The 23459-nt window shown below is 39.2% G+C and overlaps 1 protein-coding gene across 1 annotated transcript in view; it reads left to right on the top strand.

Moving 5' to 3' along the window:
• Positions 1 to 20120, top strand: part of LOC142490136 (uncharacterized) — a 36573-nt gene extending 16453 nt beyond the window's left edge. Inside the window, exons 2-3 of the mRNA XM_075592028.1 lie at positions 19024 to 19101; positions 19467 to 20120. Of these exons, the coding sequence (XP_075448143.1) occupies positions 19024 to 19101; positions 19467 to 20029 (641 nt within the window). The 3' untranslated portion in view covers positions 20030 to 20120. The remainder of the gene's footprint in view (positions 1 to 19023; positions 19102 to 19466) is intronic.
• The last annotated feature ends 3339 nt before the right edge of the window (positions 20121 to 23459 follow it).

Here is a 23459-nt window from a genome sequence, read left to right on the forward strand (position 1 = left end):
GTGTCCGTCTGTCTGTGAGAGAGATTGTCCATCTGTCTGTGAGAGTGTCTGTCTGTCTGTGAGAGTGTCTGTTTGTCTGTGAGAGTGTCTGTGAGAGTGTCTGTCTGTGAGAGTGTCTGTCTGTCTGTGAGAGTGTCTGTCTGTCTGTGAGAGTGAGTGTCTGTCTGTGAGAGAGAGTGTCTATCTGTGAGAGAGAGTGTCTGTCTGTGAGAGAGAGTGTCTGTCTGTGTGTGTCTGAGAGAGAGAGAGGTCAGAGAGAGAGGTCAGAGAGAGAGAGAGAGGTCAGAGAGAGAGTGAGGTCAGAGAGAGAGTGAGGTCAGAGAGAGAGTGAGGTCAGAGAGAGTGAGGTCAGAGAGAGAGAGAGAGTGAGGTCAGAGAGAGAGAGACCATGAGGTCAGAGAGAGAGAGAGTGAGGTCAGAGAGAGAGAGAGTGAGATCAGAGAGAGAGTGAGGTCAGAGAGAGAGAGAGTGAGGTCAGAGAGAGAGAGACAGTGAGGTCAGAGAGAGAGAGAGTGAGGTCAGAGAGAGAGAGACAGTGAGGTCAGAGAGAGAGAGAGAGAGAGTGAGGTCAGAGAGAGAGAGAGAGTGAGGCCAGAGAGAGAGAGAGAGAGTGAGGTCAGAGAGAGAGAGTGAGGTCAAAGAGAGAGTGAGAGTGAGGTCAGACAGAGAGAGAGAGAGTGAGGTCAGAGAGAGAGAGTGAGGTCAGAGAGAGAGAGAGTGAGGTCAGGGAGAGAGAGAGATTGAGGTCATAGAGAGAGAGAGAGGTCAGAGAGAGAGAGAGAGAGAGTGAGGTCAGAGAGAGAGTGAGGTCAGAGAGAGAGAGAGAGTGAGGTCAGAGAGAGAGAGAGTGAGGTCTGAGAGAGAGAGAGAGAGAGAGAGAGAGAGAGAGACAGTGAGGTCAGAGAGAGAGAGAGAGAGAGAGAGAGAGAGAGAGAGAATGAGGTCAAAGAGAGATAGAGAGAGAGAGAGAGACAGTAAGGTCAGAGAGAGAGAGAGAGAGAGAGAGAGAGAGAGAGTGAGGTCAGAGAGAAAGAGAGAGAGAGCGAGAGTGAGGTCAGAGAGAGAGAGAGAGAGAGAGAGAGAGAGAGAGAGTGAGGTCAGAGAGAGAAAGTGAGGTCAGAGAGAGAGAGTGAGGTCAGAGAGAGAGAGAGAGTGAGGTCAGAGAGAGAGTGAGGTCAGAGAGAGAGAGTGAGGTCAGAGAGAGAGAGAGAGTGAGGTCTGAGAGAGAGAGAGAGAGAGTGAGGTCAAAGAGAGAGAGAGAGAGAGAGACAGTGAGGTCAGAGAGAGAGAGAGAGTGAGGTCAGAGAGAGAGAGAGTGAGGTCAGAGAGAGAGTGAGGTCAGAGAGAGAGAGAGAGTGAGGTCACAGAGAGAGAGAGTGAGGTCAGAGAGAGAGAGAGAGAGTGAGGTCAGAGAGAGAGAGAGAGAGTGAGGTCAGAGAGAGAGAGAGAGTGAGGTCAGAGAGAGAGAGTGAGAGAGTGAGGTCTGAGAGAGAGAGAGTGAGGTCAGAGAGAGAGAGTGAGGTCATAGAGAGAGAGTGAGGTCAGAGAGAGAGTGTGAGGTCAGAGAGAGAGAGAGTGAGGTAAGAGAGAGTGAGGTAAGAGAGAGAGTCAGGTCAGAGAGAGAGAGAGAGAGAGAGGTCTGAGAGAGAGAGAGAGTGAGGTCAGAGAGAGAGAGAGAGAGAGAGAGAGTGAGGTCAGAGAAAGAGAGAGTGTGGTCAGAGAAAGAGAGAGAGAGTGAGGTCAGAGAGAGAGAGAGTGAGGTCAGAGAGATTGAGAGTGTGTGAGAGAGAGTAAGAGTGTGTGAGAGTGTCTGAGAGAGACACCAACTGTGCACTGCAACTGTTAGGTATTATATACACCTTTGTTTTTACTTTGGTGGCCGCGTAAAAATCCTGATCGCCTTGGGGAGCCTTGAAAAAATTCTCATTGCCTTGGGGAGCCTTCAACCGAAAAAGTTTGGGAACCACTGCTCTAGAGGGTAAAAATACCTCCATGTTCGAGTGCAAAGCAAGGAAGTCATCAGCATACACAAGTACAAGGTACAGATCACTGTTAAATGATCTAAGAAGATAGAACATAATCATAAAATGTTAAAACAAGAAAAAAGAAAGACAAAGGGTGATCAAAGCAATTAATAAAAGATCATAACAAAAAATTAACACAAAAAAGAAATAATAAGAAAAACGGAACCTCTGGTAACCATGGTGACCAATAATAAACTAGTGAAAAAAATTATTATGAAGAGAAATAATGCACAAATGGTGCAAAAACACTATTAAATATAATGTAAAATATGGATACATAGATAAATGTTTGATAATGTGAACGAATAATAACATATGAAAAATAATGAGAAAATAAAGAAAAAGATCAAAAAAGTTTAGAAGCTCAATAAATGAAACATTGTAATATAATGAAAAAAAGGAAAATATAATAAATCAAAAATCAACCATTCATAAAAAATGAATGAGCTCCCAATCTTGATTGATTCAAGCAGGAAATAATGAATCCGTACTGTAAATCCAGAACATCTCACGTCTGTTGAGCATGTTTAACCTGTCTCCCCCTCTGATGGGGGGTGAAACATGCTTAACAGCCAAAAAAGAGAAGCCCTGGATACCCCCCATGGGGCACTGTGAAAAATGTCTCGAGACCGGGTGTAGAGCAGTGTGTTTTTTGATTGCCCTGACGTGTTCCACAATTCTGATTTTTAAATGTCTAATCGTGCGGCCAATGTAGTGTCTGCCACAACCACAGTTCAAAACATATACAACATAAGTTGAGTTGCAATTAATAAAAGTGTTAATTTTAATAGGTTCAACTATATTAATGTTGTTAAAGGGAATGGCATATTGACAAACATTACAATGGCCGCACTTAAAAAAAACCTTTAGGTATCTTGGAAATAGGTCTTTGATGGTGTGAGTCGAATAAACTCGTGATAAGAAACCAGCCAATGATTTTGCTTTTTTGAATACCATTTTTGGTCTCTCTTGTACAAAATTAGCCAGGTCCTTATCCAAACTAAGGTTATCCCAATGTTTGTAAATAATATTCCTAATAAGATCAGCCTGTCTGGATTGATTTGTAACAAAATAAGGAACATTCGAATTCCCCTTTGAACGTAATGTACCAACACGAGAAAGAAGATCTCCCCGATTGAGTGACTTGACTCCATCAAGAGCTTCTGTAATATGTGATTGACTATATCCCCTCATCAAGAAACGTTGCTTTAGGTCTCTAGATTGTATCTCAAAAGACTCTTTGGTTTAACAGAGTCTTTTTAGTCTCATAAACTGACCCTTAATAATGCCTCTTTTAAGAGGTCTAGAATGGTCGCTCTCATACATGAGAAAAGCATTGCGGGAGTTGAGCTTCCTGTAAATGTCCGTCTGAATGGTTTTGTTAACATCAATGTACAGCATAATGTCCAAGTAACAAATGTGTTGATAATTAATTTCATATGTGAACGTGAGATTATAATCATTAATATTAATAGTGTTAAAGAAAGAGTGAAATGAAGAAAAATCACCATCCCAAATAAAAAACAGATCATCAATATAACGCCTATAGAATTTAATGTGTTCCCTAAATGAATTCTGATCACCGAAAATAAAAATAGATTCCCAAAAGCCCATAAAAAGATTTGCGTAAGAGGGTGCAAATGAAGTACCCATGGCAGTGCCCTTTAACTGTAAATAAAACTGTGAATAAAAGGTGAAATAATTGTGTATTAACAAAAAAGAAATAGCTTGCAATAAAAAAGTGCTCAGTGAAGTGGATAAATTGGATAATTGGAGAAAATGCTGAACTGCATCCATACCTTGTTGATGCTGAATAATACTGTAGAGGGACATAACATCCATTGTCACCCAGCAATACGATGTCTCCCACCTGAAATCCTTTAAATCAAGTAACAATTGATTTGTGTCTTTTAAAAAGGAAGGCAATTGTTGAACCAAAGGCTGAAGAAATTTATCAATATAACGGGAGACACCATCTCCCAAAGATCCAATGCTAGCCACTATAGGCCTGCCAGTAGGGCAGGTAAGTGACTTGTGGATCTTTGGGAGATGGTGGAAGATAGGGACAATGGGATGTTTGCAAGAAAGAAAATCAAATTAGTATTTATTAAGGACACACTGGATTTTGCCCAAGTCCAGCAATGTTCCTAATTGTAAAAGAAAGCTATTAGTAGGATCATTGTCAAGTTTCCTATAGGTAGTACAATCCCCCAACTGTCTAAGGGCTTCTTGTTTGTAGTTAGCTGATGATTGTACAACAACTGCACCCCCTTTGTCGGCATTTTTAATCATTATAGTGTGATCCATTTGGAGATTCAAAAGTTCTGATTTTTCTTCTTTTGTGAGATTTCCAAAAGTAGGTGAGCCGTGAGTACAACCCTCAGCTAACTTTCTAAGATCTTTTTCCACTAAGCGTTCAAAAGTTGTGATGTAGGGACCCTTTGATGTATAGGGGATAAAGGTCGATTTAGTTCTAAAGTCAGTATGTTCAGAAATAAAAAAAATTAACATGGGATCTTCATCAAGACATGAATCCTGTTCAGACAATAAACTTTCCATATCAAAAATAGTGCAACGTTCTTTAAATGTAAGTGGAGTGTGATATGGGTCAATAGCCAAACCACCATCGGCACCCCTAGGTGCCGAAGGGGATAAGGCAGACGGACCCACATCAGACTTACCCGCAAAGAATTTCTTTAGACATAATTTCCAAACAAAACATTGGAGATCAATTACAGTGTTAAAAAGTTTAAAATTATCAGATGGCACAAAGTTCAACGCGAATTTACTTCCGTGTTCGAGCTGCTATTTAAGGTAAGCACATACTAACGGATTAAACCCTTTGATAAAGCGCCCCTACGGCGTGAAACGCGTTAGGGATACCTTTTTCTTTTTTGTTCACCTTAGCTTACGCTATTATGCACTTTAATTAAAGCATTTTTATATTTTTTGCCTCTAGACCTTTGTTTTTGCAGTGCGCTATCTTTTCTTTCTATTTTTGCTGCTTTGTTGCTTGTTAGATCGACGCACGCCATTCCTGGGTATTGTGGATTTCTGAGGAGATTTCATGTGAGTTTACTCATTCTCCTTGCCCTGTATACAATGTAACTGTGTTCTTTTGATGTTTACATAGGGTTCCAAACCTATAAACCTGGGGGTTCCTTTAGCTTGATCTATGGGGTTGGTCTACCCTATGTAGGCTCACTTCCGTATTTCCTAGTTAGATACCCCATTATTCAATATACAGGTCTATTTTTATTAGGTTTTATAGTGAGCCATGTCTTCCTCAAATGCACAGTGATTGGGGGTTAATTAATAATATATGTCCCACCCAAGTTGCTATATTGCTGCCATCTATTCCGGATTTTTGTAGCACCCATTGGGAGATTCATTTCTCTGTATTCTAGTTTGATAACTAGACTGTAAGCTTATATTATAAAAGCTGATGCTTACCAATTTCCCTCTCTAACTCTTAATTTTAAAATACTTGAAGAATATAGTAACTGAATGTAGTGTTGACATGCCTGTATATTCTATATTTCAAAGTAAACAGCCCCAATTACCTCCACTACCATCATGCCATCTTTCCAACCCCTCTTCTTTCCCAATATAGTTAGAAATAACTAGACATACATTATTGAGTAATATATTGTGTTTATCTAGTACGGGTTGTACTCCCAATGCACAAACACATCTGTATCTGTTCACAGTCTACCCCAACTGCATAAGCACAGTGTGGGTGTGCAATATATAAGCAAATTTGATTCGAACTAAAATTAATGTATGCATGTCTCTGAATTTGCTGACTCCCTGAGAAATTGTAATGATACGAAATGCATAAAGGTCAGCATCTCACACATTGTGACACCATCATGCAAATGTGGACTAGAGCACAGCAAGCTTCTGACTCTGGTTAAATGCTAGGACACAGCATGCTCAGACTGCTGCATGAGAGGCAAGTCCATTCTGCCTGACTTTTAATTGTGGCTTTAAACTGGTGATTTTAATTGTAAATTTTCATTATTTTCTGTTCCATAAAGATTTACTCTACCTAACAACTCAGTTTGCGCTCTATGTGTATACTCTATAAGTTTAGAGATATCCCATATAAAGAATGATGCACTATTTGCAGTAGTAACTGACATTTTCACAGTGTGGCTATTATAAATAATATCACACTCATAATAGTATTTATTAAAACTAGTTATAAATAACAAATACACATTATTCTGTCTTACTTTAAAATGTATGAATCTGTATTTAACATGAGGGATGCCTCAAAACTCATTAGAAATAACAAATTATGCATCATATTTATTGTACATGTATGAAGTAATGATAGACAGGACACACATTTTTTTTGAAGGTTTGTAGTACTTTTATTCACTGAAATTTTAAAGTACAAATAATAAAAAAAAAATCTTAGTGCATACTGTACTGTAGGTTCCCTAAAATCTCTCAGCTTCAGAACTGCGGCAAAGACTATTGCAAAAACAATGCAATATTTATTAAAGACAAAGAAATCCCATTAAAAAAACAATGCGATACTTTTCCTTTAAGAGATTTGGTGCAATTTTTTGCAATTTTTGCAATTTTTTGGTGCAATTCTTTTGTATACATTTTGTAGCTTAGTATATAAGTCCTTATATCTGAACAGTGACACAGACATACTGTACTGTAATTCCATGGAACCTATGGCTTTCCCCCTATCTGCTCTGCTTAACAACTACTTAGAACGCTTTTTGATTTTTAACAGGAAAGAAATTTTTGTTATTTAGAAAAAATGCCCACAAATTAATTTTTAAACTCTACAAATATATTTTTAAGATAGAAAGCTAGTTTACCACACAGCACTTTTTCAACAATAGATGCTAAGTTATGCATAACTGTGAGTCAGTTCAGTTCAGAGATTTCCCTGTCTCCTCTGCCTCACTGTCTGCATAATTTGAGGTGACTCCGTATGCAGAAAAATGTACCTTCCATTAAAATGTTTTCTGTAGTAAGCACTCTCTGGCAAGCACTGTAGTGTAAACATGAGTGGCTGCGAACATTTATTAAATAGCAGTGATGAATATTTCAATACCCTTGGGAAAGCAATTCACAGCTCAATCATTCAGGCTGTTTTAAGTGCAGCACAGGACAATTGCACTACATCGTCCATTAATATTTAATGAACCATTTTATTCTGTTTACCTTTTTCGTTAATATATAATTTAAAGGCTTTCTACAAGAAAAGAAGAAAGCAGAGAACAATGGTTAATCTAATTTTAACAAAAGTCTGGTGAGCGCTTTGCCTTTATTTAAAATTCACTGCAAAGAGTTATTTAATAGGAGAGACACAAAACCGCAGGTACTGAAACATTCTATCCTTCTGCACCAGATTTGATTTACATTATCAGTTATATACACTGACAGAACGTTTCAAAATTAGTTTTCATCATGCTGTGCTCTATGATCCTATCAAGTCCTATAACATGACACAACGCATATTGTCACTATTGTGCATTAACAGTAAGTGATGTTGCTTTAATCTTTCTGATTTTATTATACTATTTGGATACACACTGTAACATACAGTACTAGTTAAATCAGTAGTGCAATATGCAAAACCCATTATAAAAAGAAATGAGACAATATAGAATACATTAGTACACAATGGGAACACACTACATTTATATTTAGAAGTCATTATCCAAATTATTGTTATTTTAATGTTTTTGTACAGCAGGAGTTTCCATGTCCTTGTTTGTCTTATACACTACCAATATTAGTATGACATAGTTACATAGTAGATGAGATTGAAAAAAGACATGCATCCACAAGTTCAACCTGTTCTAAATTTAGATGACAGATACTTATCCTATATCCGTACTAACAGTATATTGATCCAGAGAAAGGCAAACAAAAAAACTCAGTTACATATCATCCAATGATATCTCATAAGGAGAAAAATACATTCCTTCCTGACTCCAAATATTGGCAATCAAATTACTCCCTGGATCAACATCCTTCACATGTTTAGTGATTTGGTATATCCCTGTATACCTTTCCTTTCTAAAAAGATGTCCAACCTTTTTTCAAACAAATCTATTGTATCATCCATCACATTCTCCATTGGTAATGAATTCCACATTTTAACTGCCTGGACTGTAAAGAACCCTTTCCTTTGTTGCTGGGGAAATCTTCTTTCCTCCAACCTTAACAAAGAGTGGGCAAAGTTCCTTGTTGTAAAACTTTTGTACAACTTCACTCTTTGAAATCTGTTAAATTACAGTATTTGAATATGAAAAAAAATCTATGGAGCAGAGGGATGCTTTATTGTATGAATACATTCATAATGAATTAAAAATATGCATAATTCTCTAAATGATAATAGAGTCAAATTAATAATAGCAGATATAGCAAAAGGGCAAAGGGTGGACACCAATATAGTTTGATGTACAAAAGAATAATTATTCTATTAAAATGTAATACAAAAAAAAGTAAAAGGCAGCACTCTCTAAATTAATGTCATAAGGACAGTTCAGTGCATGTTCAAAGTTATTGATAACAGTTGAAAAAAAATGACAATCTCCTGAAAGATCCAACATAACAATATGTAGATATAGTGTATATTTATTGATCACATATTCAATAAATTAGATCCCGATGTTTTGGTCCCCAGAGGGACAGTTTTCAGATCTTTCTTTCAAGAGATATAAAATTGAATAGATATTTTTCGCAGAACTACCATTTCTCAGTACATTACGTTACTTCCAGGGTGGGGCTTAGAAAGCTTTTGTCAATTAGCAGTGTCACCTTTTATTAAAAATTCAGTTTATGAGTTTGATTGTGCAAAGCACTCAAGACAAATACAGTATTTTGAGTGAAGAGCTCCAACGGGTGTTCTTACTTAGTGCATACCTGTACAAGCTCTTCTATTGACTGATAATACTTACACCAAGATTCAAAAACCTCTGACAATAGGTATCAGAGCTCGATCCGGCGTTAACAGCCATTGGGGGTTATGCACTAAGCAGTGATAAGTGCCTTTAAGTGCTATAAAAAGCCATTATAGCGTGATATTGCTTGCTGTGAGAATCACAAAGCAGTGATAAGTGCTTATAAGTGGGATAAAAAGCCATTATAGCATGATACTGCACTGTTATCACTACTTTGTGAATCTCACAACAGGCAGTATCACGCTATAAAAGGCATATATCTCACTTAAAAGCACTTATCACTGCTTTGTGCATAGCACCCAGAAAACCCACTTATCACTGCTTAGTGCATAACCCCCATTGACTTGAAGGCCAGCTAGAATAGATCGTGGTCTCATAACCCCATATTAGAGCTTTGATAATTACAAGAGTTTAAATACTGAGAGATTTACACTTACTGTACCTGTATAAAGCTAATTATATACACTAATTGTATACAATAAGAAATGTATTACAATATAATTATAATTAGTAGAGATATCTGTTTTCAGTCACACTTGTCAGTTCTAACAAACAGTGCAACACATTGTCTGTCATTGATTAATAAAAGCTATGTCCTTCAAATCCCACAGAAACCTGGATCATGGCCCAATTTTTTATAGCAAGCAAACTCTCTAAGTTGTCTTAAAGCTTCCAGCTTGCAATATTCATAAACCATAGCTACAATGTTTCCTACTTGGTCTGCTTTATTAATGGTAATGGATATAAAATAGTGTTGCTAATTTGACGCTTTTATCTCAGAATGTAATGGAAGTTAAATGATGCTATATATGTGACATACATTTATGCATAGGCTACCTTTGTTTTGGAGGGGATTCAAACGAATCAAAAAGGCCAAGGGGAGACATATCAAGACAATTTGCCTATGTATCAAGATACTTTGCTCTATATACATACTCCCTACCCTACAGTGAGGCATAGGAACTAATTATGTATAGAAATGTGCACATCCTATCACACTATCTCTAAGGGAGGTATTCTATCTGAGCAACTATTCCCTATGTCTATGGCTTAATGGACTGTAAGCAATATAATAAACTATAGCCCTCTGATCATGGTGTCATTATTTGAGCCTAATGCTTATATGTACATGCTAGCATTTAACAGGGAATATGTTTTTCTAATAATGCCTATTGACATCCATGTTATGCAGCATATACCTATAGCACAACAACCAGATGTGTGTAATATGACTTAAGAACTCTGAACCACAATTGCTGTACACGACTGAACTCCTAACACCATATATTTACACAACCTATCCTGATGAAACCAGGGTGCACTAGTAGATCTCACTGGGGATATAGCTATATACCTTTGACTTGAGATATATACCAAACATACAAACAGTATATATCCCAGTGTGCTACCACGTCGCCACCCCACCTTAGGGATTTTAAATCTTATTCACTGTAAATAATCTTCACTATATATATTTAAGGCTGTAATATAAGGTTATTATTTTTTGCCCTTATTTGGGCCTGTTGGACTTTTTAGAGTACAGTTGATCACACGGTCACATGACTGCCACATTGAGTTATTATATCTCATCGACTATTACAGTCCTATCCTCCTAGAAATACCCGCATTGAGTGCAGCATTTAGGGACCTTTTTCTGACCCTCTGAGGATCAATTTTTTTTTATCTACCAGGACTATGTGTTAGCCATACACACTCGATGGTCCAATCCAAATTCCATGGCAAACATTTCATGATGGTTCACTACCATGCCCTTCCATTCACCATTGTGTATTAGCGCAGCCTTTATCTCTATGCGAGAACAGCATCAAATTTACCCAGCACAGGCAATAGCAACACTTCCCCCAATCCACCAAGTACAAGAGAATCTATTTTCTATCCTACTCAACTATTCTTCATCTAGCAATATCCTTCTGCCACCAGTGAGCCCCCTGAATACCTTAAATTTTACCCCATCACAAAAAATAATGGCACTTGAATAAAGATAATTAAACCCCAAATATTTTGCTCATATAACCACACAAGAACTTTACTGTAATCAAAACAAGATCAAGATAGAATAAATGACAGCAGCTATGCAGGAATGATACATGAGGCTGCTGTCCTGGTGATGAAACCCAAACTGATAAAAACAAAAAGAAGGAAAAAACAATGATAATAATAAAAATATCAATAATAATAATAGCAATTCTAATTATTATTACAAATGTTAATGTAAAACATATTACACTGTACAGTATTATTAATATACTGGTGAATATTGGTAAACTTCTGTATATTGTGTGTAATGAGCCACCTGCCGTATTCAGTAAATAATCAGAAATTGTCAGGTTTTAGTACTGTAATCTCTAGATGGTTTTTTCTTATAAGGGTTTCTCCAACCAAAAAATAATCAAGGATCAAAGTCTAAAATGGATTGATTTATTAACAAAAAACACATGTCCATTTCTTAATGAATTAATTTTTTTATTTATTTTCTTTTATTTAATTTGTAATTGTTTTTAAATTATTAATAAATCAATCCATTTGAGACTTTTATCCTTGATTATATTCTTGGTTGGAGAATCCCTTAGAAGAAGCAACCATCTAGAGAGTGATTCCAGGCAGAGGGACTACCATCATCCCATATACTGTATGCACAAAATCAAGACTATGCAATTGTAAGTATAAATCTACATTTATCACTACAATTTATCTCAGGAGCAGAGAGACTGTAGGATGTGCTCTTTCTTGTATTTCTGTTCCTCTCACTAAATCAATGATTAGATGAGAAAAGAACCTCCATGACTGGTGGCAGAGATCACATATTACCTGTGATATAGGCATAAAGCTCAAGATATTCAAAGTGTGAGTGTAAACTCTATAGAACCAACAGAGAGAGAGAGAGTATCAATTGTATGAATATATTACACTATTTGTGGTATTTTCTCTTTTTGTCTACACGTATTCCCTGGATTGAGCCCCTGTGCCAAAGAGAACTAATGCAATAGATTGACATTTTATTTTTTTATATAGAACCCATGTTTTTTTAGGCTGCAATCACTGCTTCTATCACAAGACATTTCTTTGGTCATTATATCAACTAACTTTATAACAAATTATTATTTTTTAGCACTGTATATTCACTATCACGAGGACAATGTAAAGTTTGAAGCGCATTATAAAATGCTATTTCTTTTCCCAACAGTAGTACAGATGTAGCAGCAAGGTTTACTAATCTAGGTGCTGTAAAACACCAACTATAAATCCCTTGCATTTTCTTGCAATCTGAGATCCCCCCCCCCCATGGCCTCCTTAGGCTAAGGCCCTGCTCCCAGAGTTAGCGCGCCCGCACTGCAGACAGGCGGGGCGCTGACATACACAGACCGAGATATGCGGTCTGTAGGGAGTGGGAGCCGGAGCGGGAGGTGGGAGGTTTGAGCGGGAGGGGGGGCGTGGCTTGAGCGGAGGGACCCGCTACTCTCCCCCCCCTCCCTCCACGGCTCGGGTAAGTAAAGCAACACACACACACACACACACAGACAGAGGCAGGCACTCACGCACTCAGGCACAAACATACACATACACACACACACAGACAGAGGCAGGCACTCACGCACTCAGGCACACACATACACATACACACACACACACACACACACACAGACAGAGGCAGGCACTCACGCACTCAGGCACACACATACACACACACAGACAGGCACGCACGCACTCAGACACACACACAGACAGGCACTCACGCTGCTTTCACTCCACACTCCTCCCCGCTCCCCGAAGCCTCTCCTCCTCCCGAAGCCTCCCATCCCCATTGGCTCACAGCCACACCACGTGACGCGTCAACGCTAGGGAACACCATTCTCTTGTATCCCATAGCGGCTGACGTGCCACAGCGTGTAGTAAGCTGTGCAGCCAAGGGGGACCGGGACCGGCTCCGCAGGATTCCCCTGCTGGTGGGGAACTCGCGTGTGGCCGCCCGCGCCATCGAGCGCAGCGGGACAGAGGCATTATGGCTCCTGAGTATGATAGGCACAAATCTTCCGTGTGCCCCCTGCCGGCCATGTAATTAGTTGCACTAACATAATTATAATTATTCTGGCTACCGTAGCCAAGCCACAGACAAGCCTTGTCTGACCTGCTGACGAAGCGCAGACAACCAAGTCTTCATGCAGTTGTCGTCTCGCACCTTCTTACGCCGTGGGAAGTGTAAGTAGCTACATCAGTAAAAAAAGATAATGTTTTTAACAAAAATTTCTATTGATTGTTTTTAATGCAAAAATAATTTTAACACTCTTTTCAAATAGAAACACAAAAATACAATAAATACAAATGTGCCATATAGAGTGGTATTAAAAACTAACTTTTTTATTTATCTTGGGATTCTTAACATTTTAGACACATTCGATACCAGGAAGAAAAACAAGCCAGGAAAAGAAAACATGCTTTCATTAACAGCCAAAAATGAGTTTGTTCATATTTGCAACCATCTGTCTATAAGCGTATATATTTTTCTTCTTTAGCTAAAACCATTTGCTTGTAAAATCATAAAATGGCATGAAAACATTTTGTGATTTACATGGCACATTTCACTTGAATTTTTTTGGGCAGGTACCTGCCATAATTGATATTTTTATAGTCAAGACTTCCTCTTAAAAAAAGAAATCCCTTTGCATACTTTTTATTTCATTGCTTTGCAGTTTGCAGCCTAAAATAGCAGGCAAAGTAGCAGCAGCAGACAGTGCTAAATTATACATCCAAATCTCTGCTTGACAAGACACATTCAAATTATGGAGTCATTCCCCCCAACACAAGATCTTTGCCAGTTAGATTAGCATATGATTCATTGTAGGTGACAGCTTTCTTGCTGAAGGTAGGAATAAAAGTATTTTTGAGATGGTTATATCATTGTTAAATAAAACACATCTTAATGCTGTATTTGTCACAAAGTTAATACAACATTATTTTGTTTATTTTCTTTACTGTTAGCTTCAGAGAGAAGTAACTGACAATGGATGCTTTAGGGAATATACCGCAAAAAGATATTGTTTGAAAATAGTAGCACAGCTGTCATAACAGCTGTCATACACATTAATCATGACAATGACAAATAGGCATAATTAGTCTGTCCGGAATACCTAACATATACATGCTTAGTGTGCATTATTAGATGTCTTACACTATAACTATATCAAACATGTTTTATTTAACAATATATCAGCAAAACCCAGTTAGACAACTTTAAAGGAACATTGATGTAACAATGCAACACAAATATATTTACCAACAGGCTTCACTTCCTATTGACATTTCCATCAAAGTATGTTTTTACAGATCTGTCAATAATTACAAAAATAAATAAATAGGAATTTGTTGAATAAGATATTTCTTTGTGGATCATATTCAAATTAAGCGCCAGCAATCAGACATTAATAGAATACAAGGTAAGAGTTGGCAGGAGCTGCACACATTTTTTTGTAGGTCATTCTACAATAAATGTATGGCTGTCTCAGGTATGACTTAATTGCTTCATTTGGTCTTCCACATATTTAATTTTAAGTTAAAAAAAGCTGTGTGTGCTGTGCACGCACATAGTAAGTGAAACTTCTTTGACTTTTGTCACAGAAATTGTATTTGTGTTGGTGATGTTTTAATTAAAATCAAAATACAATCAAACGCAAATAAATTTGACTTATAATGCGCGTGCTCAGCACACATCCCCTGTATTAGCTATTTGCACTAAGTGTGAATTCCTTGTGTATGTGTGTCAGTCAGTGAGTGTTTGTGTGTGTGTATGTGTGTCAGTCAGTGTGTGTGTGTGTGTGTGTGTGTGTGTGTGTGTGTGTGTGTGTGTGTGTGTGTGTGTGTGTGTGTGTGTGTGTGTGTGTGTGTGTGTGTGTGTGTGTTTGTGTCAGTCAGTGCATGTATCTGTGCCAGTCAGTGTGGGTCAGTGTGTGTATGTGTGTCAGTGTGTATGTGTGTATGTGTGTCAGTCAGTGTGTGTCAGTGTGTGTCAGTCAGTGTGTGTGTGTGTGTGTGTGTGTGTGTGTGTGTGTGTGTGTGTGTGTGTGTGTGTGTGTGTGTGTGTGTGTGTGTGTGTGTGTGTGTTCTGCTGCAGCCAGCCCCCCGGCGACAAGTTAACAACCCTCCCCGGACCTGAGCAGGAGCTTTTCCTTCCTCCTCCTGCCTTGTCTGGTGGTGCTGCGTGATAGGGGGAGATACTCAGTGCCACAACCGGTCTGGTCACCACACTACCCCCCACTCCCCTCCGCAAATTCTGCACACCACATGACCGAGGGGAGAGCTCCCATTGTCCGCGCATGCTAACCAGGAAGTGCCCGTGTCTGCCTGGTGCTGGAGGGCAAAGCGCAGGCCTCGGCTATCACAGCCACCATGAGCTTGCCGGCGCTGCGGGAGTGGGAAGACCTGCAGGAGCACTACCAGGAGATCCAGGTCAGTGTGCTACTGGGCCTGCACCCACCAGGTTCAGATAGCGGCTGCGTGCCACCCCCACCCCACTCCTCCCGCGGTGATTGGATGAGTCAGTGGTGCCATCACAACTGCTCATGCGCGGCATGGCAGCGCGTGGGGAATGGCGGCCGTTAGGAGCGGCGCCGGCGGCTATCGCCACCGCCACATGTGAAAGGGGACGTGTGGGGGGAGCGGCGTCCATTACGTGACGTCACTTCCGTTTCAGATTTCGTCTCCCATCTCTCCAGTTTTGTCCCATCAGGACTAGGTGCCACTAAAGAACTTTCACTTCAAAAAAGATGAAACAGTCATTCATATTTAGGAAAAAAACAGCAACACTATTATCTCATTCCATACTAATAAATTCAATAACAAAACGCTGTCTGCATTAAATTCACTTGAGAATATCGTACGCTAGAGACTATGGGCCTCATGCAGTAAGCGTCGATTATGTGAAATCGGCAATCTTACCGATTAGTCATGTTATTGGCGATTTTTCCTCTCCGTATGCAGTAAGTGCCGAAAACATTCAAAATCAACCCGAAAACAAATCCGCCCACTCTCACGATGATTAGCCGATCACACACAGGTGTATCGGCGTGCGTGGCGCGGTGCTGTTAGGTTGCCCAATCACAAATCTTGCTGAATCAGGCGAAACAAGCATGTTTTGGATTGCGCGCCATATTTAAAGGCAACGTGTACTGCTAATCATTCTCTGTGTTGTTGGGAGTGAGAGAGAGAGAGACGCACAGAGCTGGCTGTTTGAAGATTTGCATATTGACTGAGAGACTTGTTGTGTATTGGGTGAGCTTTGTCCTTTGTTGTTTTGTTTACATCTTTGTCTTGTTTTATATGTGGAAGTGTTTCGTGTGATTGCCTGTACATTTCTTGTCTGTTTTTTGTGAGTGCTGGAAGTATGCCCGCAAAGCGTGGGAAGAGTGATGCCGGTGGGAGTGGGAGTGCTACTCGTGCGAGTACGCGTCGGAGTGAACGTACTGTTCAGGGGAGTGATGTTGCTGAGAGTGAGAGTGGTGTTGCAGGGAGTGGGAGTGCTGGTGCTGCGAGTGGTGTTGCTGGGAGTGGGAGTGCTGTTGCTGGGAGTGGGAGTGCTGTTGCTGGGAGTGGGAGTGCTGTTGCTGGGAGTGGGAGTGCTGGGAGTGCTGGTGCTAGGAGTGTGAGTGCTGTTGCTAGGAGTGTGAGTGCTGGTGCTAGGAGTGGGAGTGCTAGTGCTAGGAGTGGGAGTGCTGGTGCTAGGAGTGGGAGTGCTGGTGCTGGGAGTGCTGCTGGTGGCGCAGTTGCTGATGGGGTGGATGGTGGTGGCGTGCTTGCTGGTGGGCAGCTTTTGGAGGCTCTTCCATTGGAAGAAGGAGAGTCCAGTCAGCACCAGCCAAGCTCTGACCCTAAACCTGCTCGGAAGAAACGTGTGGAGAAGCCACGTAATCCTCACTTCAATGACCAGGAAAATACAGCTCTTGTCACTGGCATTCTGGAGCACTATGACAGTATATATGGACATTTACTAGGTAAGTGTACCTTTACATTTATTCTTCAAATACATGTGATCCTAGGTCATCTGAGTTTTGTTCATATGCAAATATGGGTTCACAATATCTTTCTATGTTAATTAGTCTGGAAACACAGCTTTTTATCATGCCTTACAAGGACAACTAAACACAGGCGGTCAATTTGCCATAACTGCATACAATATGAATGCAACCTTGCTTACATGTATAGGTTTAGTAGTGAATGCTCATGTGCTTCACATATTACACATAAAACAGCATGTTTGCTATCTCTTGGAACAGCTAGCAGTGTAGGAAACTGGTGCTTATATTATTATTAATTTACCTCATATATTTTATATGTTTTTCAAGGGCGGACAAGTTCAGCAAGCAGAAAAGAAATGTGGGACACAATAGTCATTGGTGTCAATGCGTGTGGGAATCATGTGAGGGACAAGCGGAATTGTCACAAGAGATTTGATGATATTAGGTCCAAATTGAAAAAGAAAATACAACACCAACGCGTGCATGCTACTGGCACTGGAGGTGGGCCGACACCACAACGTCTCATATTAAGTCCATTGGAGGAGCTGCTTCGGGCAAAATTACTTCCCGTCGTCGTGGAAGGCTTACCTGGTGACCGTGATATAGGAATTTACCCCTCACAATTTCCACCAGGTGAGAAATATTACTGTACTAGGCGTGTCGTTGCTTACAGTTATTTTGCATAGTTACACTGCTTTTTATACTGTCTTCACAATATAAGCATACCTGCATCTATATATGTATATGTCTGATTCTGTATATATATATATCTCAAAATAGACATATATGTTGTAGTCCTACTAAAAGCAGTAACTAATATAGCACGTGCCATTGCGTTCTCATTTACATGTGAATTCCCAAAATGCATTGCTGCAGTGGAAGCAATTGATGGTGGGCGAAGATGGGGAACAACAGGGTAGTACACATGTGTAACACATGTTAATCAGAAATTATTACTAGCTACAGGTACAGAACATAAATATGTAGAATATTATTGTGTATTTTATTTAATTTACTCCGACAAACATGACATTACTGCCTATTTTAAGCATGCATCAAATATATTGCATGCAACGGCCTACAAACATCACTTGCACTAACACATCTATAGTTGTTTATGAAAAGGTCCATTTTTGCTTTAAGTCATATACAGACAGCATAATGAGGCACACGTATCATATTTTATGTCATTGTTTTCATAACTTAAAAACTGCACACGACTATTTAGCTCATCTACCATTGTGTTAAAGCAGCTGCAATTAATATCTCATCACAGCATACACTTCAACAGAGGGGGTGGGGTTCAGCACACACACTAATTACAGCCTCATTTTAGGGTCAACTTAGTTCACACCATTTTCACCTGTTTCAAGTAATTGAAAGGTGTGGCTCATTAGGCTTTTTGGGGAAGGGAATACCGTTCTTACAACCTGACTAGCACAACTGAAGTTAATCACACTCATTTGAAAGCTTCACTTTAGCTACTAAATGCCCCAACAACTCATTACTTATCAAAGCGTACGTCACACATTAGTTCACTCATATCTATAGTTGAACTACTACTATCAACGACACATTATCACACACTGCATGTGTTGTCTTGTTGAGTCACAGCCACATTCAGGTGTGCCACATCTTATATTAATGTACCACACATATCCTCTACCAAAAACAACACTTTTTGCAATATGACCACCTTCATGATAACCATTGTGAATGGTCATCTCATGATAGTTATGTACATTATGATACTGATATCACTACACAACATATGATTTTTATGTTCAAATTTTATCTATTTATCCTCACGCATTACTGCAGAAACATAGTATGTTTTATGTTAGGGAACTCAAAAGTTCTAAGTACACAGGCATGTACATTGTTATTACAACTATTTATGTTCACTTTCACACACACATTTTGGGTTAAGGAAATGATGCTGTTAGGTACTCATAAATACAGAACATATAATAACTATTTGTTCAATATTTACACATGTAAATGTAAAACTTATGTTATTGTTATATATAGTTGCCCCTGAAGGACATGTGTCACCTGAGAGGGAACAAGTGTCTTCACCTGGGTCAGCCAGCTCAACACACCTAGAAGGTGAGTGTATCAGTTGGTGGCCATATAATATGTGCTCTTCTATATGTTATGTTGTCATGTTCATTATTTGTTTTGCACATCTTCTTTAAATAGGATTACTTAGTGTCAGTGAAAATGAAGTGTAAGGCAACATGTATTGTGTTAGTGATGTTAACTATCATGTAGGAGTTGTGAGTTTACAGCAAGTTTTCATTCACTCATATTTCATACTGAGTCCAAACATTATTCTTAAGTCAAGGTAGTTTTTAATGTGAGGTTATAAAACGTATGGAAACATGTTAGTTGTTACTTTTGACACAGTACAATTACATAGTAACACAGCAGAGATTAACATGCCATTTAATAATGTGTACATTTTTTTGTAGAACATGATGAAGAGGATTTTGATGATGATGATGATGATGATGATGATGCCGCCGCCGCCGCCATAGACACACAAATACAAGCAAGTGACCATGAAGAGGTTCCAATTGAAACTGTTTTACCGCCAAAACGTCCAGCAAATACCACATATGATGCAATTGTAGCTTCTGAGGGAAAAATTGTGGAAGCAGAAAATCGTCGCCATTCTGACCTGATGACAGTGCTGGAAAGGATGATTGCACTGCAGGAAGAAACAGTTTCACAATTGGCACATCTCCACAGAGTCTTCATTGAAGTGCCTAAACAGTTGCAAAAAATCAACACCTCATTCGAAGCATTAGTTGTTCAGCAAACACAAGCTAATTACTGGAGAATGACTAATGTACCACAATTCAACACCTCCCAGCCAGGATCTGTTCATGCAGGTCAGTTTTCACCACATTCATCTGATATTCATTCACCAGGCCCAAATGTTACCGGTCAAGTAGCAGACATTGCTGTGCAGGTTCCTGATGACATCCTACCGCTGCCATCTGTACAAATTCAGCAGCAGACACCTACATAGGAGGCGACAAAAACAAAACAAGACACACATGAAACAGACCAACCATCACTTGTGCAGTGTCTACCAACTTGCTCACATGTGTCAGTGGGCACAAGCCCTGTCCGTGAACAGTCACTACCCAAAAGCCCTGCAGGTGAGTCACTGGCCAAAAGCCCTGTAGGTGAATCGCTGCCCAAAAGCCCTGTAGGTGAATCGCTGCCCAAAAGCCCTGTAGGTGAATCGCTGCCCAAAAGCCCTGTAGGTGAGTCACTGGCCACAAGCCCTGTAGGTGAGTCACTGGCCACAAGCCCCGTAGGTGAACAGTCACTGCCCAAAAGCCCTGTAGGTGAGTCACTGGCCACAAGCCCTGCCCGTGAAGTGCCAGAGGCCACTCAAAGTGGCTCTGTTGTGCCTAAAGTTGGTGGCAAAAGAAAAAGGAAAATTCAAGAGACAACAAGCAGGCCTGTTACTCGCTCGCAAAAGGAACAAAAAAAATAAATGTTATAATTCAGAAAATATGTCTTTGGCCTTGTTTTGTTGACTTCAGATTATCTAATTACTATTGTATGTATGCTGAAGACTGTGTTGTTTCCAAACTTTCAAGTATGTTCTTGTACACGTGAAGTTTTGGAAATGTTAACACTCCTAATTAATGAATAGTGTTAGAAATATTTATGTTTTAATCGTCTGTTCAGTAATGGTCCACCAGGAGCCAGTTGCTAAGTTTAGAGAAGCTGCCATTGACTTTGCAGCAAAACATTGCATTTGGGTGTGTTAATTGATGTAATCATTGCATGTGCATATTATTTTCATGCAATTATAAAAGCACCTATTTAACTGCAAACATCTTTCTTGTACGTGTACAGCAGGATTTTGTGTTAAATATTACTTACCTTTGGTGGCCATTGTAATGTTGTCCTTTAATCATTTATGTGTTCTTGTTTCAAGAACATCTCTGAATTGATACTAATATATATGTAGTATGTATTGATATATGCACACACACACACACACACTGTGTGTGTGTGTGTGTGTGTGTGTATATATAGTACTATCTAAACTGGTATAGATGTATTTACAAAAAACATACACTTCATGCTTCCTTGTGAAAACACACTATTTTAATAATACAGGCCTAATGTTTGACAACTATACTAAGTGTGAGCCTCTAACATTATTGGGTGCAAACAAATGTTTATTACTTAATTCACTCATGTTTATCACCATTTAAATAGGTTTCATACAAGGCCTACTTACTGCCATCAATATGTTGTGTGTACTCCTGCAATATAAAAAAAAAAAAAAAAGATACATTATATATATATATATATATATATATATATATATATATATATATATATATATATATATATATATATATATATACATATACATATATATATATACACACACACACACACACACACACACTATACATATAGTACAATATACACTTTATATATATATATATATATTTTTTTTTATGAGAGAGATATAATTATATATATATAGATACACACGTATTTAAACTCATGCAGACAGGTAGTTAACCAGAATTTCAAATACACACAGAAATGTATGTGGGAAAAAAACATTTCATTTTGCAGGTGTGTGTATTTACTGATATGGCTGTCTAAGCACTATTTTCACACACTGCTCTTTGTTATTTTGCAAGAAAACTCAATGTTACTGAAATACTGCACCGACACACTTTATTCGAGCAAATACCCAGTATGTACCTGGCAGATACCTGGAATGCGCCACTCCTCACCTCTGACAAGCCCCGTTGCATTTGCCTTCCCAGCCTGGGTTCATGCCTGGCTGATGGGCGGCTGATCTGTTAAATGATAATGATTAGGATTTAATAGGCTGCAATGCTTCGCGTGTCTACCAGATGGCATAAATTCATGAATTGTAATGCAGTATATATATATATACTGTGCAGTATTGCAGCCAGCGGGAATAAAATGCTTCAATCCCTGCTTGGAAAATAACTCAATGCACTCGGGCAGAAAACAGTCACAAACCTCAATACACCCGGGTATACCCGAATTCGTGGGACTAGCCAAGCTCGAATAAAGTGTGTCGCCAGTGTAAGTGTAGGAATGTTTTCACAAACGAGATAAAAAAATGATACATGTTTTTCCCACATTCGCCTATCACTAACCACAAAACTTAAACCAATTAAAAGGACACATCCAATTGTCCTTTGAAATAAGGAGTAAAAGTAGTTACTTTTGTTGACCTTGAAAACGAAACACAGGAATTTGTTAGCCATTGAGCAGAATCATTTTGATGAGCAAAGAAGACAGAACTGCACACATCTTTTGTGCTACTCTGACATGGCTGATGAATTCGTTAACAATATGAATCCCCTCTTAGGTTATAAGTACATGGTTTCAGAAGCAATTTTAAACAGTCGCGGACACAAAGCAAGCACACGCCAAATCTATGATTTGATTCGAGCTAAATATCCTTATTACCAAGACCGTAGGCATGCGCGGAATTTTAATTCCTCAATAAGATTCACTTTATCAACTAATGACTTTTTTGAACGTGTGCAGGATAAGCTAGAACACACCTATGGTTTCTGGAAGATTGCAAAGGAAAAGCATTTTACCCTGAAAGAGGGCACATATATTGTTGTGAAAGGCATATTTATTCCTAATGCCAATAGCAATGGATCCGCTACTACTGTTCCGTGTGAATCGATACCTGCTGCAATATCTGCACCCTCCATTCCTGAAACCCACATTGTACAACAACAAAAGTACTATGATTATGTACCAAGCCTTTCAGCTGAAAATGCATTGGAATGGGAACCAGAAGAAATGAACCTACCTCCCGACCAATTGTTTGAAGAAAGCAGTGGCGATTCCTATGAGCGCTTCATGGAGGAGATGTGTGTCATACTGGATTCAGCGGGTGGGTCAAGCGTGGATGAAAATGCCTTGCATTTCTGGAGCGACCAGTTGCAGCCAGACGAACAGTTAATTCTAGAAGAATGGTAAATATAACAACCGTTATGCGTTGACTGTGCGTTTAAATGTTTTTTTTTTTTTTTTTAACCACCATTTTCCCTTCCAATGCGTGGATACAGCGTAACATTGCAGACTGCATAACATGTAGCGATCACAAAGAAATTGTTGCCGAATACAATATAGTATAACCTGAAAGAGTAGTACACATTGCTGACGGAATAAATATACGTACTTTCCTATCCCTTTAACCATATTAGCAACATTTTAACATAACTCTAACACATACCTGTTTTGTTATCATGCTACATCTACAACATTTAAAAGCGGGTCCACCACGTATGACGTGGGACCCTTGTCATGGCCCAAGGCGTCCTTAAAAAGGATTACGGATGTAAGTCCCGCCCCCAAGCGACGTGCGCGCCTCAAAGCCTATTGGCTGTCATGTTTTGTTATAGTAACGGTAACTGCAG

The sequence above is a fragment of the Ascaphus truei genome, chromosome 1 (genome assembly GCF_040206685.1).
Source record: "Ascaphus truei isolate aAscTru1 chromosome 1, aAscTru1.hap1, whole genome shotgun sequence".
In the NCBI taxonomy this organism is placed as follows: Eukaryota; Metazoa; Chordata; class Amphibia; order Anura; family Ascaphidae; genus Ascaphus; species Ascaphus truei.